Source organism: Vulpes vulpes, chromosome 16 (assembly GCF_048418805.1).
Source record: "Vulpes vulpes isolate BD-2025 chromosome 16, VulVul3, whole genome shotgun sequence".
Lineage (NCBI taxonomy): Eukaryota > Metazoa > Chordata > Mammalia > Carnivora > Canidae > Vulpes > Vulpes vulpes.
This window is the reverse complement of record NC_132795.1, coordinates 72,286,255-72,304,833: the sequence shown is the minus strand read 5'-3', so window position 1 is coordinate 72,304,833 and position 18,579 is coordinate 72,286,255. Positions and strand designations below refer to the sequence as shown.

The 18,579-nt window shown below is 43.5% G+C and overlaps 1 protein-coding gene across 5 annotated transcripts in view; it reads right to left on the bottom strand.

The window, feature by feature from the left end:
- Positions 1–18,579, bottom strand: part of CRACDL (CRACD like) — a 126,688-nt gene that overhangs the window by 26,817 nt on the left and 81,292 nt on the right. For all 5 annotated transcript variants that reach the window (XM_072741342.1, XM_072741341.1, XM_072741345.1 and 2 more), the window contains exons 3-6: positions 14,258–14,426; positions 7,473–7,608; positions 7,034–7,198; positions 1,176–1,403 (exon numbers count right to left, since the gene is read on the bottom strand). In XM_072741342.1, coding sequence (XP_072597443.1) covers positions 1,176–1,403; positions 7,034–7,198; positions 7,473–7,608; positions 14,258–14,426 — 698 coding nt within the window. The remainder of the gene's footprint in view (positions 1–1,175; positions 1,404–7,033; positions 7,199–7,472; positions 7,609–14,257; positions 14,427–18,579) is intronic.

Below are 18,579 nucleotides of genomic sequence, written 5' to 3'. Positions count from 1 at the left end.
AAGCACCTTGCCCAAGGGAAAACCCACTACTTCCAGGGAGTCCGCGGAATCCTGAGAGGCCCCAGCCCACTGATCCTAGCTGAGTACCTAGCTTGTCCTGGGCACTTCATTGGTACCCCACAATCTTGTCTCCAGGAAAGGAGGAAGAGAATGTTGGGCTGTGAGCATCTCTCTCTCAGCACTGTCATTTTCTGTGGCCAGGCTGGCCCCACACCCTGCTCTCAGCTCCTCCAGGGCTGAGACACTGTGGGCACCAACAGGCAGCAGAGAAGGCAATAATCTTATGTGGACCTCTAACCCACTGGTACTATAAGGCCAAAGCACTCCATGAATGAGTTCTTGATTCCTAGAACCATGAGCTGACAACTACGCAGGCAGCATGACCAAAGTGGGGGGTGGCCGGTCCTCACAGGGGCACAATCCCCCTACCACTAAAAGAGGCCTCACTCAAGGCAGGAGTCCACACTAATGCATCAGCTTCTCTGTCACTGGTTCATTCCCTCATTCATCCATCCATCCATCCAACCAATGCGCACTGAATGCCAGCTGTGTGGCTAGCATGCCCTATGGGCTGGGACGAGGTCTCAAAAAGACTGGCTATAAGAAGTGAGCTCACACATTCACAGAGGTCACTTCTGTGCATGGCCAGTGCTATGAAGGAAGTGAACGTGCTGGTGGGAAGGTGGGGTTGCTTTCCATAGGCTGGTCAGGTGAGCCTCTCTGCGGGAGAGGACCTCGGAGCCGAGACCCAAAGACTGAGAAGGAGCCAGCCAGGAGAAGAGTGTCTCGAGCAGTGGATACAGCGGGCATCAAGGTGCTGAGAGAGAGAGAGAGAGAATAGGAGGCAGTCTGAGAGGCAGGTAGGGCCTGGTTGTTCCAGGCCAGGAGTACAGGCCTTACGCGGAGCGCTGTGGGCAAGACAAGGCACCCACAGCACGCAGAGGCTTTGTGGGAGCTGCTGCCCTGAACACGTGGCATATTTATACGGGCAAGAGACATATCTGACCTATATTGAAAAGGAAGAGCAACTCCAGCTCCTGCGGATGCCCCACCGGCTGTGGGGGTTTCTCGGAAGGGGCACATGACCCTGAGAGGAGAGAGGCAGGGGTGGCAGGAGCGGGGGTGCCGCAGGGCCTGCCTGTCCTGCCTCTGCGTGGAGGACGAAGCCCAATTACCGAAGACAGCCGCCTCATTTTGCTGGACCGTTGGTTGCGGGGCTTAACCAGGAGCTTGTGCTTAGCTGCAGAGTTGTCCAGGCAGGAGGAGAATTCTGGAGGATAATCGAAATCAGCCACGGGTGCCAAGCTGCTGTCCGAGGTGCGGGGGGAAACGTTGGCGTCGCTGGCCTGCCTGGAGAGGAGCTGGTCTGGAGACTGTGGCCGGGATGAGGGAACTACAGAGACCTTCAAGGAACAAGGAGCAAGCAGACCCCGCATTAACTTCTCGGTTGGGAGTGGGTCCAGCCAACATATCAATCCCCTCCTTTTAGCGAGCTCAGTCTTCCCACGCCGCCTCTGGGCTTTATGCGGAGGGACAGATGTAAAATCTGACTCTCAACAGGAAGGACTCTGGGGTACTTCCTTAGAAAGGTAAATGGCTGGGAGTTTTAAATGTTGGCCTAACCCCTAAAAACTTCTCATTTCCAAGGCTAAGCAGAGGACCTGTGTCCCCGGCATCCTTGGTGAGATAACTCTGCCTTCACCCTCCCACCTGGGTATACGCGCTTTAGACAAGAGCTTCTTTCTCTGATGAAATGGACCAATCTGATCTCTGCAAGAGCAGGCTTGGTCCTGCCTCTGGAAACTGAGAGGGTGGCCCAGAGGTGTGATTCTACAGGCTGCAGCATAGGATGTGCCAAGCCCACCACCCAGCATCCCATCGCTGCAACTGCATTGTTCATTCTAGAAGGTTTCTGTCTTCATGTGTCCTCTTGGAGAAATCTGGCTTCAAGTTACCATTTGGAGTTAAAAATATTTTCCTACCTCATACCTCAGCAGGGAGGCACTGGTAGTTAGTCAAGGGCAAAAATGTTGTCGGGAGGAGGGGGATTTTGGTAGTCACGCGGAAGAATGACGGTTGCCTGCCCACTGAACTTGGCAAACTCCTTCACTGAGTGAAGTGTAAGTGGGTTCTATTGCAAAGACATTTATCAGCATGAATTGGTGGAAGGGGATCCTCACGCACACCCATGAGCAAATGTAGCCCCAATGAGGAGTGAGGAACAGAAAGAGAATCTGGCAGGTGCTGGGCTTTAGTCACAAGCCTGGCATCCACTTCTAGTATGGTGCTCAGTATTCGTGTCAAGTTTACATTTTTTTCCCCAAATGTTTTTTGTTTTCCAAATTTTGTATGTCTACACACAACAAAATTTACCACTGCAACCACTTTTAACCACGCAGTTCAGTGGCATTGAGTACACTCATGTTGTCGGGCAACCATCCACAGAATTTTTTCTCTTGTAAAATTGAAATTCTGTACCCACTAAACAACAACTTCCCATTCCCTCCCCACCCCAGCCCCTGGCAGCCATCATTCTACTTCCTATCTCTACAAATTTGACTTACTCTGGGTACCTCACATTAAGTGGAATCATACACTATTTGCCTTTTGTTGTTGTTGTTTGGCTTATTTCACTTAACATCAAGTTCACCTATGTTGTAGCATGTATCAGACTTTCCTACCTTTGTGAAGGCCAAACTATATTCCATTGAATGTAGATACCACATTTTGTTTAGCCATTCATCCATCAATGGAAACTTGAGTTGCTTCCACATTTTAGCTACTATGAATGCTGCTGCTGTGAACATGTGTGTACAAATCCTCTTCAAGAATTGGCCTTCAGTTCTTTCAGAGATACACACAGAGGTGGAATTGCTGGATCATACAGTAGGAATTGCTGGATCACAGAGTAGTTCTATTTTTAACTTTTTGAGGACCTGTCATACTGTTTCCCACACTTTGCCTTCCCACCAACACTGCACAGGGGCTCCAATTTTTCCTCATCCTTGTTGACACTTGTTATTTTCTTTCTTTGATAGTAGCCATCTTATTGGGTGCAAGGGGCCATCAAGCTTACATTTTAACCTAAGACCATAATTTTATGCACCTCATAATGATTTAATAAGCCCCCGTGAAAATGGCCTCCTCAGGAAGGGGCAGTGAGAGACGTGGGCAGTGGGCAGACTCCCAGGGGCCTGAGTATGTCTTCCCCAGTTTCTATTCCACAACCCTGGAGGCCCATGCCGTGCAGGTTCCAACAGCCTCTGCTAAACTAGGGGCAGCAGAAGGAAGTCACCGTTAGAGAGACAAGCTGATGCAGGGACTGCCCCTGCCAGGGAACTTCCTCAGAGAAATGTATTTTCCCTGTTAGCAGAAAGGTCCCTTACATTTTCTCCTGCAAGTATTAAGTTTATTCCTGCCAACTGGGAGAAGACCATTACTACAATGAGGGGAAAAGGGTTATAAGTGGACATGGTCCATTTTAGTTGTCTTGTTACAGCTACTTGGGTTCTTATGGGAATAAAGCAAGAAAAAAACAATAAACCACAGGACAGGACTCGCGGCTTCCTCTGTGCCTGTGGTTCTGGCTTCCATGGTTGTAGCTGATGACTCAGGAAGTTACCTAAGACTGCACAGGTGACATGTCTCCCAGGCGTCCTCTAAGGGTCACCACCAGAATGGGTGCGTTCTAGAGGAACAACGCGTGAACACTTCATTAAACGTTGGGTTTTGATTTTCTGCCTGTGGGGACTTAAGAGAACAGGCAAGATGAGCTGCTTTTGCAAATACAATTATTCCCAGGTGAGAATGACTATGTCTTCTGTGCGGACATGGGCTTCGCTCACCCACCACCCCCTCCATAAACCCAAAGGACAAGCCTTCCTTGCCTCCTCTCTACTCAGCTCCCCCTGCGCTTGCACTGCCTGAGCGCACCCAGCGGATGGTCCTGGGCTCAGGCCCACTCCAGCCCCCGGGGGGATGAGGCCGGGCAAGGAGCTTAACTTCCCAGAAACTCTGACCACAATGACCTCTGTCCCTGCAAAACCCCTGTGCTGGCTGTCATGGCTGGTCTTCTGCTAAGGCGCTGAACGCTTACTTCTCAAATCTTCGCGGTCATTCTGAGGGTTCTTCAGGCTTGAAAAACCAACACCTTGCCGGCTGAGGAGAACTGCAAGTCCTGGGTTTGATCAGTGAGGTAATTACATGAGGTAGGGTGGGGCAGGAAAGCTGACCTGCGTTTTTATCTGTGGGTTGGAAGAATTGCCCCTTGTACTGCTTGCTCCCACTCACCCGGCTTGTCCTGAAATCTGTGCTTCTGGATGATTCTGGAAGTGAATGATTTAAAAAAGTCTAACGCGGGCCCTTCGTTGGAGGAATGTGACGTTGGACGAATGGGAAATTGGTCTGAAGTTCGCAGGCTTTTTCAGGAGTGACCCTGGGTGACAGCTGCCTTAAGGTGTTTGTCCTCAAAGAGAGGGGCTCAGCCATCAAGGGGCGGGCTGAGGCTGCTGCAGGGGGAACAGCCTGCAGAAAGGAAGCAGGGCCAGTGGGGCCTTTCTGGGAAGGAGCCTGCTGGCTTTGCACTCCAGCTGGCCTTTCCTGCTGAGGGAAGAGGAGGTACTGACCTACCTGACCTCACATAATCCTCTCCAAAACCTTCCGGGGACAGATTCCTACAGGTTATAGAAACTGCCGCCTGCCTGGCTGCACAGCCGTGTGTGTGTGTGTGTGTGTGTGTGTGTGTGTGTGTGTGCGCGCGCGCTTCTGCCAGAGCCCATGTTGTCTCTCTCCTTATGTTATCTTCCCTCATCACCCAGGACAGAGACAACTTGCCAACTTGCCACCCTCTACCCAGTGTTTCCTACTTAATGGCAGGACACTTCACAGATGGCTAGTTTGATAAAATATTACCTTAAAAATCACCAAATAGAGTTTCATTAGTTGTCACCTCATGTGGTAATGAGATTTTAAAAATAATTCCATGCACTTCCTGAAAAACTCGTTTCATCAGGAAATATCATCTTGGTAATGTCATGAGATACTTGTTACTGGAAACCTTTTATCACAATAATCTTAAGTTTCTTGGGCACATTGGACAGGTTGAGAGGGGGAAACAATGCACCCTTTAAAATGTTTTTATATAACCCACAATATTTGACATAATGATACCTTAAATCCCAAAAGGATGGGATTGTGGGCTGTTTCAGTTTTTCACTGTGCCCAAGAAACTTTCAGGGCATAAAATATGATCACTGTGTCTTTTAAACCATGATAATAAACATTATATTTATTTTTTTAAGTCTTAAAGGCTCCAATTTTAGTTTCTTATGAAACTAGTAGCTTGTTCATACTACCAATTAATAAAATTAGAACCTTGTTTTTTTCAATAACATAACCACCATAGGAGGGATGCTGAGAAGAGGAGGCCAGCCCTGCCCAGTGTGAGTGGCTCCCACGCAGCTAACTATGGAATCTGTGCATTGTAGTGCTTTGCAGGTTTGGATTTGGGCTCATGCCTCAATGAATGGAATTAGAAACTACCTGTTCTTCTGTACTGTGCCAGCTAAAGGCAGAGAACCATGGTGCTGTGAGAGCCAGAGAACTATGGGATGGTGTGAGGGCAAGTCAGTTAACTATGGCTCGTGAGAGTCATCTCCCCAACACATGGCCCTGAAGCATACAAAGTCCCATCTGGTCCTGAGGCTGGGGATGCTAAAGCTGCTCCTTTCAGAGTACAAGATGGGTCTGTCATGTGACACCACAGGCAGCCATAGCCTGTCAACCTTCCCCTCCAGTATTTAAGATGTTAAGGGGTATGGGGTTGGCTTGAAATCCGGAAATGGGCCAAATAATCCTTGCCTTCTCTTTGCTTCAACATGGGAGAGTGGGTGTGGGTAGTTCAGTCTTCAGACCCTGCTCATGGAACAAGCAGGGACAGGTTCACCTTAGAGCAGAATTCTGGAGAGAACAATTCTCTAGCCAGCTCTGAGCAAACCCCCTACCCTAGGGCTTACTTACATTCAGCTATACCACAGTCCTTCCTCTGGTATCAGCGATGCTCTGGGAGCTCTCAACTGCACCCAAGCTAGGTAAATATTCTTTTCCCTGCCTTTGCAAGGGGGCTTCTGGATGTCCAAGTTGAAGTGACTATTGCATGTATTACAGAGAAGTTCAGAATCTCCAAGACGGCGGTTCACAGTGAATCCCCGAGATTCACAGTGCATAGCACCCCCGCCAGGGCACAAGCCATAGCTCCAAGAACACACAAGGGCAAGAAGTGGCTATAAAACATGGACTCTGGCATTTGTTTTTCCAAGTATCAGCATAACACATATAACTCCAATTCTATCCACCCCCCAGTAAGGTGTGTCTAAAGGGAAAAAAATGGTCATTTACATACAATGAGCTTAAAATGGTGGCACCACGAGCCGGGGCTTATACAAGACTCAATTCCTTCTCCTGTTTTTCTAGTGGGGAAGAGTGTTATCCAGGATCAGCTCCCTTGCCCTGCTGAAGTCATAAGTACCCTTCCTGCTTGTCAAACTTCCCCTATTGCCCTGTTTACCAGCACCACACCTCGCATTCTAGCCCTAGATCAGCAAGTTCTCAGGGCCCTAGACTCAGATCTGAGAGTCCAGATTAAGTCCACTCCCTCCTCCTCCAGCCAAATGTCATGACAACAGAAAACAGACATCAAGGTGTTTCCCTTTTTTTAGATGGGAAGCCCAGTCTGGTCACTTGCTCAGACTGGAAAAACCAGGTATAGGGTCGATGGGTCGATTGTATCAGATCTGTAACCATTTTGAAAAATGTTACCCAAACCGCATCTCCTGACAAGATGGAGATTTCTGCTCAAAGAATGAAAATGAATGCAGCCCAAAGACTGACTGTGAGCTCCACTGACCTGGTCTGGGATACCTCCTGGCCACAGACCGTGGGAATCTTATAGGAACACACATGGGCCACCAGAACCCCCCACTGCCCTCTGAGGTGAGCGCGCACAAAGCTGTGAGGTGGTACAGGCTTCACTTGCCTTTATGGTTGTGCCGGGACCGATGTCAGGCAGCAGGGACATCTCTGGGGGACTCCTGGGCAGACCATCGTCCTCAGAACTCATGCCAGCATCCTCTCCCCGCTTGGCAGGAAGGCCCCCCGGAGGAGGTGGTGGTCCCATTTTCACATTACACTGTATTTTTAGCTAGATTATAATAAAGAATATTTGCTCTAGTTTTCATTGGCAACTTTTTATCAACACACCTTTCTGCTCCAATTCATTCATTCAGGGGATATTTTCGATGCCCTGGCCTGGTTGTAGTGGGCTGAACTTAAAAAGTTGTCTGTAAGTGATTTGGTGCGTCCTGCATGCAATTATACTTTAAGATATGTCAAATAAACTAAGCAGAAATAATTTTAAAACTTCTCGACTCATACTTGACATACATACCCATTGTCACTACTAAGGAAAAGTTTACCTGCAGGGCTTTAATCCGGTCACACACGTTTTCTTGGGAAAATACCCGCACAGGCCGAGTAGGGTCCTGTCCCGACTCAGGAATGAAAATACTGTCGTGTGACAGGGCCCGGCTGCCCAGGGCGCCCCTCGACTCCCTAGGATAAAAGAGGCACTGTGAAACTCTGTGTTCCCCCAACCAGAGGCCTGGGGCCTAATGGCACATCCACAATAAGCCTTCGACTGCATTTATTTTTTAGTGGCCTTTGACTCCATTTATCTCCACCCTGTCAAATACCACAGTCCACTATTAGGAGCACCATAGAGACAGAGTTTTCCTAACGATCTGAATTGAAGGTTGTGTGAATTCTTTATACTAATTGGAAAACTAGGGTTTATGAGGTATGAGGTCTAAGACACAAACTACAGAAATGAAGGGCTGGCTGGGGGCCTCCGCTGGCTGGGAGGCTGTGTAGAAGATCGTGGTGGATGTCTGAGGAAGGTGAAATTGTTCCTCGTGGGCAAATAGGCCATTTCTCGGTGGGCTAGAGGTTGTGTTTGCACAGCAGGCTGAAGGCCTGCCTGATGGAGGTGTCCTTGCAAGGTGGTACAAAACACACATTCCACAGGCTGGGTTTGAAATGAGAACTGCAAATCTGCAAAGTTATGCCTCTTTTCATTACCTGCTATGATCTGTGCATTCTAGCTTGTGTGCCTAGGCCCTGGAGTATAGATGGTGGGCCTTTCTGTCATCACCATCCTGGCCCCTGCCCCAGCCCTGAGCTCAAGACTCCCAATTCAGCACTGAACCCATAGGGCATTCATAAAATGTCCTAAGAGGATGTGGGAGTTAGCTGTCAGATTTTCCTAGCAGCAGTGGCTGCCTGAACAATAGGTGGAAGGAGGTGATCAAGACCTGATGATGAAGGAAGGAAAGCCCGCCCCCACAGGCTCTGGGCATTTGTGCTCCCCACTCCCCCACCCATAGGCCGCCCCAGGCATCCTGTCCTCCACCAGGCATTAGGAACTTTGAGGAGCGGTCGGCTCCACAGCAGATCATGTTGTGTTGGTTAAAGATGCTTGCCAACTTCCTTCTAGCCCACAGTGGTGAGTCTGCAAGTGGGGAACTGACAGCTCCCAGAAGGATGTGTCCTCAAGCCAAGTGAAACAACCTGCAGGCCCTCCCTGTCAATGGCAGCTTTTGCTACAAAGATCACACGCACACCTGTGTTTCCTCCAGGTGCCCACTGGAAACCATAGCCTCTGCCCCAACACCTCCACTCTGGGTGTAAGCAAGTTGAGAGAGCACGAAAAGGCCTCCATAAAGATACACTGGCAAAAACACAAAAGGTCACATGCTCAGGGCCACTCGCTACATTTACAGAAGGAAAAGACTAACAACAACCCAAATGGCCTTCAGCAGATTCCCGGCATAAACCACGGAACATCATTTGATAGAGACCCTGCAGCAGACCCAGAGGGTAAGAAGGCTATGTGTACCGGGCCGCGCCAGACCACACTCACTAGAAAGTGAAGCAGAGTGCAGAACAATGTTTACGGTGTGTTAGCTCTACGTGGGGAGGGGGAACATATGTGAAGTGTGTTGTTTGCTCCTGTTTTAAAACATAAACATAGAAGGATAAGCAACAAATGAATAAAAATAGTTTCCGTTACGGGAAAGACAAAACGAGATGGGGAGACAAGGTGCCAAGGCACTTACTTATACATTTAAAATTTTGTCTTTGAAACTATGTAAATATTATATATAGTTAGAAGACAAAAATCAAACAAAAAGGGAAATAAGATAATCTCTAAAACTAGAAAACAAACAGAAACAAACGAGCCTAATTTTATATCATGTTGTTGGCATAACTGCACAGAGAAAAGAATGATTTCAAGTGACTTTAACTCAACATCCAAGAGACTTTTTTTTTTTTTGAGGGAGAGGGAGAGAGAGAATCTTAAGTAGGCTTCATATCCAGCATGGAGCCCAATAAGGGGCTCCATCTCACAACCTTGAGATCATGACCTAAGCCAAGATCAAGAGCTGGACACTAAGCCACCCAGGTGCACCCCCCACCAAGTGACTTTTGACTCTACATTCACAATAGGATAAATCCCAAAAGCAACAACAAAACAAAGATATGAAATTACACTTGGCAGTCTTATTGGTAGCAATACTGACTTTTAAAAAATAGTACAAAATAATATTTATAGGTAACCTCTGTGTGGGAAGCAGAGTAATGAAATTTTTATATTATATGAAGAAGAAAATAAATAATTTTGTGAATATCACCAGGAACCAAGATTCTCAGTATTAGAGAACAGTGAAGTCACATAAAGTAAAAATTTTGTCTTATTACATTTAACTGGAAATATCAGTGAGTTATTTTTCCCTTAAAAAATAAAATGCATTTTCTAGTATATCTAATCTCTGAAGAAGTCTAGAAGCAATGACAGCCAACTAGCAATCATCACCTCTGGCAGCCAGATTGTGGTCTCTAACAGCCATTTCACACTAAAAGGAACCAGGACCATGTGAAGAAATGGCTGATTATAGGTCTAAGACAGGAAATGTACAAAATAAAGCTGGGATTTCTCATTGTACAAGAAAGCAAGCAAAGAAGGTTTCAAAGACAAAGGGGTCATGTCTAAAGAATCCAGGAGGTAATTTGAAGTGACTCCCAATAGTGTAAGATGAGACATTGTGAACATAAAAATGAATAAAGACTGCCATGGGCTAAAGCAAATCAAATATATAAAACTTTGTGTTCACAATGATATAGAAAAAAACAGAGAAGAAAAAACCAAAACTCATTGGTCAGTATTGGAACTTAGGGTACTAGCTACATATCAGATTATTATTCTGAAGGTAGACTAGTAAAAGGAGAAAGAAATGGGCATTATGCTGCTTTTCCTGGACAACTTGCATGTCAGAGAAACCAAGGACTTGACAAAGGAAAGGTCTTTTTCATGTAAGAATTTCAAGTAACACATGCAGAATGAGTAATACAATTAGAAAAACCACCATTTTGCAATGAAATAATCAGCAGGTGTTGAAACCATTAGGTGAAGGTTTGTGTATCACTGACAGAGACCCTCTAAACCCACTGCTCAGTTTTAGTGTCATGAGAAGTGGGACAACTAGACAGCATATGTCTCATGAAGTGATGTGACAGTGAGTATCCAGTACCATCTTGAACCTAAATCTAATTAAATATCTAGATCCATGTAGCATTTTACAAGAGATTCAGAGACGATAAAAATGAGTTCAATTATAGCAAGAGAAAATCAAATCCAGAATGTGGGGTATTTGACTGAGACAATTACCCTGATTCTCCATCAGATCAATGACAAGAAACAAAGTGGGGTGGGTGGGGAGGGGGAAGGAAAATCATTACAGACTAAGAGACTTAAAAAGTATAACAACACAGACACAATAAATGAGTGTCAGCCTTTTAAACCCACAGGGTCCCGTGTGGTTTGCCACCATTAATGTACCTTGGCAAATAGAACTCCTTTGCCCGTGGTGATGGATGACAACGTGCTGCAGAATCTAGAAGGCACACAGACTCTCAAAGGGGCTAAGGAGTGCTTCTAAGATTTCTGTCCCTTATACAGTCAATTAATTTATAACAAAGAAGCCAAGAATATACAATGAGGAAAGGACAGTCTCTTCAATAAATGGTGCTGGAAAAACTGGATAGCCACGAGCAAAAGAATGACACTGAACCCTATCTTACACCATAAAAAAAAAATGGATTAAAAATTTGCACTTAAGACCCCAAATGGTAAAACTCCTAGAAGATAATATAGGTAGTAAGCAACCTTGACATAGGTCTTGGCAATAATTTTTTGAAAGCAAAGGCAACAAAAGCAAAAATAAAAAATGAGACTATATCAAATTTAAAAGCTTCTGCACAGCAAAGGAAACCATCAACAAAATGAAAAGACAACCTACAGAATGGGAGGAAATATTTGCAAATCATATGTCTGATAAGGGGTTAATATCCAAAATATGTAAAGGATTCATATAAATCAATAGCAAGAAAAAAACCCAATCCAATTTAAAAATGGGCAGAAGAATTAAATAGATATTTCCCCAAAAAAAGACACAAACGGCCAACAGACACATGAAAAGATGCTCGACATCACTATCAGGGAAATGCAAATCTCACACCCATTAGAATGGCTATCATCAAAATGATAAGAGATTAAGCACTGGCGAGGATGTAAAGAAAAGGAAAACTTTCTGCATTGCTGGTGGGAATGTAAGTTGGTGCAGTCACTGTGAACAGCATGGAAGCACCTCAAAAAGTTAAAAATTTGGGCAGCCCAAAAATTTGCCAATTTTTGCCAAATAGGCAAAAATAGGGTTCAGTGGTTTAGCGCCGTCTTCAGCCCAGGGCATGATCCTGGAGTCTTGGGATCCAGTCCCACGTTGGGCTCCCTGCATGGAGCCTGCTTCTCCCTCTGCCTGTGTCTCTGCCTCTCTCTCTCTCTCTCTCTCCTCTGTGTTTCTCATGAATAAATAAATAAAATCTTTTAAAAAAAAAGTTAAAAATAGAACTACCATAGGATCCAGCAATTCCAATTCTGGGTATTTATCCAAAGGAAATGAAAATAGGGTCTTGAAGAGAGATCTGCATTCCTAGATTCACTGCAGCATTATTCACAGTAGCTAAAATACAGAAACAATCCAAGTGTCCATCAAAAGATGAATGGATAAAGAAGATGTAGTATGAATGTGTGTATACATATATGTGTGTGTGTGTCTATGTGTGTGTATGTACGTGGGATATTACTTAATCATGAGAAAGGAGGACATCCTCTGGTTTGTGACAACATGGATGAGCCCCAAGGTCATTCCACTACGTGAAACAAGACAGAGAAAGACAAATACTGTAGGATCTCACTTATATGTAGAATCTTAGAAAGTAGAACTCCTAGGAATACATAGCATGGTGGTTACGAGGGGCTGCAGGGTAGTGGTTATGGTACAAATTTCCAGTTATATGATGAAGAAGTTAAGGAGATCTATAACACAGTTTATATAGCATAGTAATTATAGTCAGTACTATTGTAGTATATACTTGGACATTGTTAAAAGAATAGATCTTAAATATTCTCACCTTAAAAATAAGTAACTAGGTGATGTGATATAGGTGTTAGCTCTATGGTGGTAATCATTTTTAAATATATGTCTGTATTAAATCAACATGTTATATGCCTTAAACTTCCACAATGTTATATGTCAATTATCTTTCAATAAAGTTGGTGGGGGGAAAGATCTTGTCCCATCCTCTGTACTGCTCTCTAAAAGTAATGTATTTCCTGGGCTCGTGAAACCAGCATCCTAACCTGATGCTTCCTAACCTCACTCCAGCAAACTTTTACCAGTAATTGAGGGCCTGGCCTCTGCCAGGTGCTAGGAACACAAAGATAAAAAAAAAAAAAAAGAAAAAGAAAAAGAAAAAAAAGAAACTGTCCCCATTTTCCATGGGCTCAGGGACAAAGAGGAGACACACCAGGGGACAGGTCATTTCTCACATACACATTTACACACACACACACTCAATCCCTGCTCACCCCTACTGTGATCCTGTTCTCTGGTTGGAAGGGCCACTGTGTGTTCTGGTCAAGAGACAGGGTGTTGGTGGAAGTGAGTGTTATAACTGCCCTGGGGCTGGTCCAGTGAAGACATTTAATAATTAATAATTAGCAATATCATCACGATAATGCCTTACTCCCCCAGAATATGGAGCATGCTGCCTAAGGAAAAAATGCATATGTATACAGCCCATCCTTGGTGCTCTTCACAAAGTGCAGTGTGGGTCCTTCTTGCTCCCTGCCAGCGCCAGGAAAAACAAAAACAAAAACCCTTAAGTAAAAAAACTTGAATCTTTCCGCTTCAGTCATCTGGTGCCACCAAGTGGTCAACATAATTTCTACTCCTCTTAAAAAAAAGGCAAGGAGATTGGTGAGGACAGAGGGGACCAGACACCACACAGGGATGCTGAAGCTTGTGACCCGGTCCTAACATGGTCTGTTCCCCAGTCCCAAGGGTCATTATACCTTCCGTGGAGTTTTATTCTCGAACGAAAACTATGTTTGTTGCATGGCAACAAATCTGGGTGTATTTTTTCCCTTTTGTAACTGCTGGAATCACTGAAGCATGTTTACTGTATCTATAGTTTGGTGAAGTACAAGTTATAGAAATAAGGATCACTTCACTAGATTTCCCCAAATTTTCATACCTATTGGTTCTTTTGTATCCAACAGGATTTTTGGATGATTTTTCTAGGACTTGACAGCAAGAAGCCTTCCCCTTACCTCTCCTTCTAATGGATGTATTTTCCTGGTATAGTATCTATGTCCTCAAAAAGAGTGCTAAGTCAAATAAAGTCATGGCTTACACCCTAATCTTGCCACTTTTCGTTGCAGGGCAATGGGCAAGGCCTCCAAAATTTCTCTAAAGCTTGGTTTGCTCATTTATAAAATGCGAGCTGGATCTGACCTCATCTCCCACAGTGACTGTAGACTTTTAATGTAAAACACAGCACCTGGCACATAGCAGGTGCCTGATCATATTTTCCCTCAATTTTCTCCATCCCTATGTATAAAGAGACAAAACAGAACTTCTCTGGAAGAACCTCTAGTGGAATTCCCTGGGAGGGAAGTGGGCTCATAAATCCAGCCAGTTACCAAGGCAATGAGACAGAGTATTTGGGTCTCCCCGTGCGCCTGTGGCCCCCCACCTGCTTTAATGGGAGCACATGAGCCTGAAGGACACACAAGTCAACTTACTCGAGCTCATCTTCTGAGTCATAGCCTACTGGTCCCGACTCGATGGCAATCACCTCACTCTTTGCCTGACTTTGCTTCCAGGCGCTATTTCCTGTGGCAGATGGCGATTCCTTTCTCTTCTTCTTCCCGAAGAACTTCTTAAACGTCTTGAACTTGGACTTTTTCTTTCCTATGCAGAAAGAATTAGTGTGAGTACTTACCAAGCATGTGTGAGCTATGCACCAGAAGGGCAGAGAGCAATATTTTTGTCCATGCATCAATTATGCACTTCTGGCAAGTCCTACTGCCCCACAGACTGTTACTGCACACCTGAAAAAATCGATCCCACAGCCCTGTGATCATGACCTGAGCTGAAATCAGGAGTTGGATGCTTACCTAAGCTACCCAGGCACCCCCACCTGCTTCCTTTTTAATTGCTGAGTAATATTCCATTGGATTTTTTAAAAAGATTTTATTTATTTATTTATAAAATTTATTAATGAGACACACACACACAGAGGCAGAGACACAGGCAGAGGGAGAAGCAGGCTCCATGCAGGGAGCCCAACGTGGGACTCGACCCTGTGTCTTGACGATCAGGCCCTGGGCTGAAGGCGGCGCTAAACTGCTGAGCCACCCAGGCCACCCTCCACTGGATTTTAGTTGTTGAGCAATATTCCACTGTATTTTAATTGCTGAGTAATATTCCATTGTACAAACGAGAGCAAGTTTTATTTATTTATTTATTTATTTATTTATTTATTTATTTATTTATTTATTTTTTGAGAGCAAGTTTTAATATCTAAAATATACATAGCCAAAAGCAAGAAGTCCTGGTGGGGTAAAGGCCATGTGATAACTCAAATTATTTTCCCAAATAATCCCCAACTGCTTCATTTAGCATGAACATGTGAGCCCAGGACAATCAGAAGAGGTCCCACCCAGCCTTGTGGTGCTCGCTGGAATGCTGGATGGCAGGAGAAGCTGACAACTTCTGGTGGGAAAAAAAAAAAACGTCAAATGGTAGTGGTAGCACTGATCCCCCCTCTGCCAAGCTGCCTGGATTGTCAGAGTTTATGACACTTTGAAACATTCTGTGATTTCTTCTCTGGTGCTTCCTTTATTCTCACCCACAAATTCTATCTCCAGGATCCTGTGACGTCACATGAACAGCTCAGCGACCTTCATTCCTTCTGAATCTTTATGAGAACTAACAACAGAAGGATATAACACCAGAGACCAGCAGGATACTGTCTAACATATCCTGAACATTTGCAAAAACAATTTAGTTTTATAAGTAAACAATTTTGTGAGCTGACTTCCTTTTTTAAAAAAAACATAGTATCTTGATATTTAGATGAATGTCCCCTTGGGAAGTTTACATGATCTTGCCTTAATGTGGAGTATTACTCTAATGTGGAGATTACTCTAGCTGGGGGTCCTTATATTACCTTACATATACCCTAAAGGGCAATCAGTCCTACAGGCAAGTTTTCTTAGCTTCTAGTGGAAGTTTCCTTACCTTAACAATCACAAAATGGTTATGCTGTTAACTGATGGTCCTCGATGACAGTTTCTTACTTGGAAAGACTCTTAAGAGTTTTCTGCACCTGCCAGGACCCCATCTGGCCTTTGCCTAGCTGATACACAGGTTTGCATCCCTGAAAGATCTGGACACACGTGCAGCCTCACCACCCTCTGAGGGTTAAAGAGAGTGGCTAACCACTGAACACTCTTGTCCTATCTGCAAGTGGCTGGTTCATCGGCCACCTGCCTGTGTTAGATTTGTTCGCCTGCTAGGCTGTTAAGTTTGGTTTCTCTAATGGTCACAGGAACTATTTCGATTTTCTACTTCTCAAATCTGTTTTATGAAGTTACGTTTTTCCAGGAATTTGCCTATTTCTTCCAAATTTTCAAATTTATTGGCCTACTGTGATTAAAAATATCCTCGTATTGTTTTAGCATCCACACCACCTTTCCTCAGCTCTGATATTCATTACTTGTGCCTCCTCATTTTTCCTTGATCAACTGCACCAGAGATCAATTGTATTTGCCTTTTAAAAAAGTTAGCTTTGTTAATTCTCTCTGTAGAATGTTTATCTTTTGTTGTATTAACTTCTGTGTTCTAATCCTTATGCTTTCCTTCCTCCTACTTTCTTCAGGTTTACTTCTCAAGATGAATACTTAGCTAATGAATTTTTAGGCTTTTTTGTGTTTTTATAGCATCACACTTAGGGCAGTACATTTCCCCTTTTTGGCTGCATCCACACATTTTGATATATTTCCATTGTTGTCTGGATGAAATATTTTCTAATTTCCCTCATAATACGTTTTTAGACCTAGAGCTTACTTAGATAGGTAGATCTTAATTTCCAAGCACTTGGAGATTTTCTTAGTATCTTTCTGTTACTGATTTTCAGGTTAAATACACTGTGGTCAGAAAAAACCCTCTGTGTGATGTGAAGTCATTAAAATTTCTTGAGATGTGCTTTATGGCTTACCATAAATTTGTAAATGTTCCCGCTGTGCTTGACAATAATATATTTTTGCCAATGTTCTATGCATGTCTGTTAGGACAAGGCCTTTTTCTTTTTTTTTTTTTTGGCCTTTTTCTTTTTAATTGTGTTGTCCAAGTATGTTGTATCTTTACTAATTTTTAACACATTTGTTCTATCAATTGCTGATGGAGATGTATTTAAAAACAGTCCACTCTGCAGATTTTATTTTTATTGGACTGTCAATTTCTCTTCTATAACTTTTAACATTACGATGGTACAGAGAAAGGTAAAATTATCTTGCTAGGGAACTCAACCTTTTGTGAAACGGCCCTTTCCATCTTTAGTGGTGCTTTTTGCCCTAAATTTTATTTTGACTGCTTTTAATGCACCAATCGAACTTCCTTTTTCCTAGTGTTTACAACATATGTGTTTTTCTATCCTTTTACTTTAAACTTTTCTGAATTGTATATGTAGGACTTAGGGTTTTATTCATTTTTTAAAAAGATTTTGTTTATTTACTTGAGAAATAGCATGTGTGTGCATGCACATGAGGGGGAGTAGTTGCAGAGGGAGAGGTAGAAGCAGACTCCCCACTGAGCAGAGAGCTCAATATGGAGCTTGATGCCAGGACCCTGAGATCATGACCTGAGCCAAGGCAGACGCTTAACTGAATGATCCACCCAGGTGCCCTAGGACTTAAGAGTTTTAGAAATCCAATTTGATGATCTTTAACTTCTAAGCAGAATAATTAGTCTACTTATACTTACTGTAATTACTGATACGTTAATAAGAACAAGTCTACATCTTATATACTTTCTCTTAATCTCCTTTTCTTGTTGTCTTTTGCATTAGCTGACTTTTAAAAATTGTTTTTCCCACCTCGAGTTTGTAAATTATGCCTTTAATCTCTGCTTTTCAGTAATTACCCTAGAAATTATATTATGCATTCTATTATAGGACAAAACAAGGAACTCAGAATACTTTAATCCTATTTATATGCTCTATTGTTTTCATTCTTTAAAAAACTCAAAAGATATCCTTCCATGTTCATTTTTTAAAAAATATTTTATTTATTTATTCATGAGAAACAGAAACAGAGAGGTAGAGATACAGGCAGAGGGAGAAGCAGGTTCCACGCAGGGAGCCCAATGTGGGACTTGATCCCAGGTCTCCAGGATCATGCCCTGAGCCAAAGGTAGCACTAAACCGCTGAGCCACCCAGGCTGCCCTCCTTCCATGTTCATTTAGATGTATCTGCTTATTTCTCATTTTCCTTGTCATTCCTTCTTGTGTTCCAGACCTTCCAACTAGGACAATTTTCCTTTAGAATCTGCTTTGAGAGGGTCTACTGATGACAAATTCAGTTTCTATTTGTCTGAAAATGCCTTTATATCTCCTTTATTCCTAAAGTACATTTTTTCCTAGGTATAAACTCTCTAGGTTGGCAGTTTTGTTTTTTTTTTTCAGTAATACTGAAGAAGTTATTTCACTGTTTTGTGGTTTCTATTTTGAAGTAGAGAAGTCAGTCATCAACTTCTGTTCCTTTGAAAGTCATCTTTTTTTCTCAGACTAATTTTTCATTTTGTCTTTGATCTTCTAATTTTTACTCTATCTGGATTTCCTTTTATCCTTCTTTGGGTTTATCTGATTTCTTAAATCTGTAGATGGGGTCATCTTTTTTAAAATCAGTTCCCGAAAATTCCCTGCTATTCTTTCAAGACTGTGCTCATGTGTACATTACACTCTTTCATTTATCTCTAAGCACCTTCTCTTCTGTACTTCCCATCATTTTACCATTCTATGCTATATTCTATATACTTTCTCATGATTGATCTAACCTGAGCT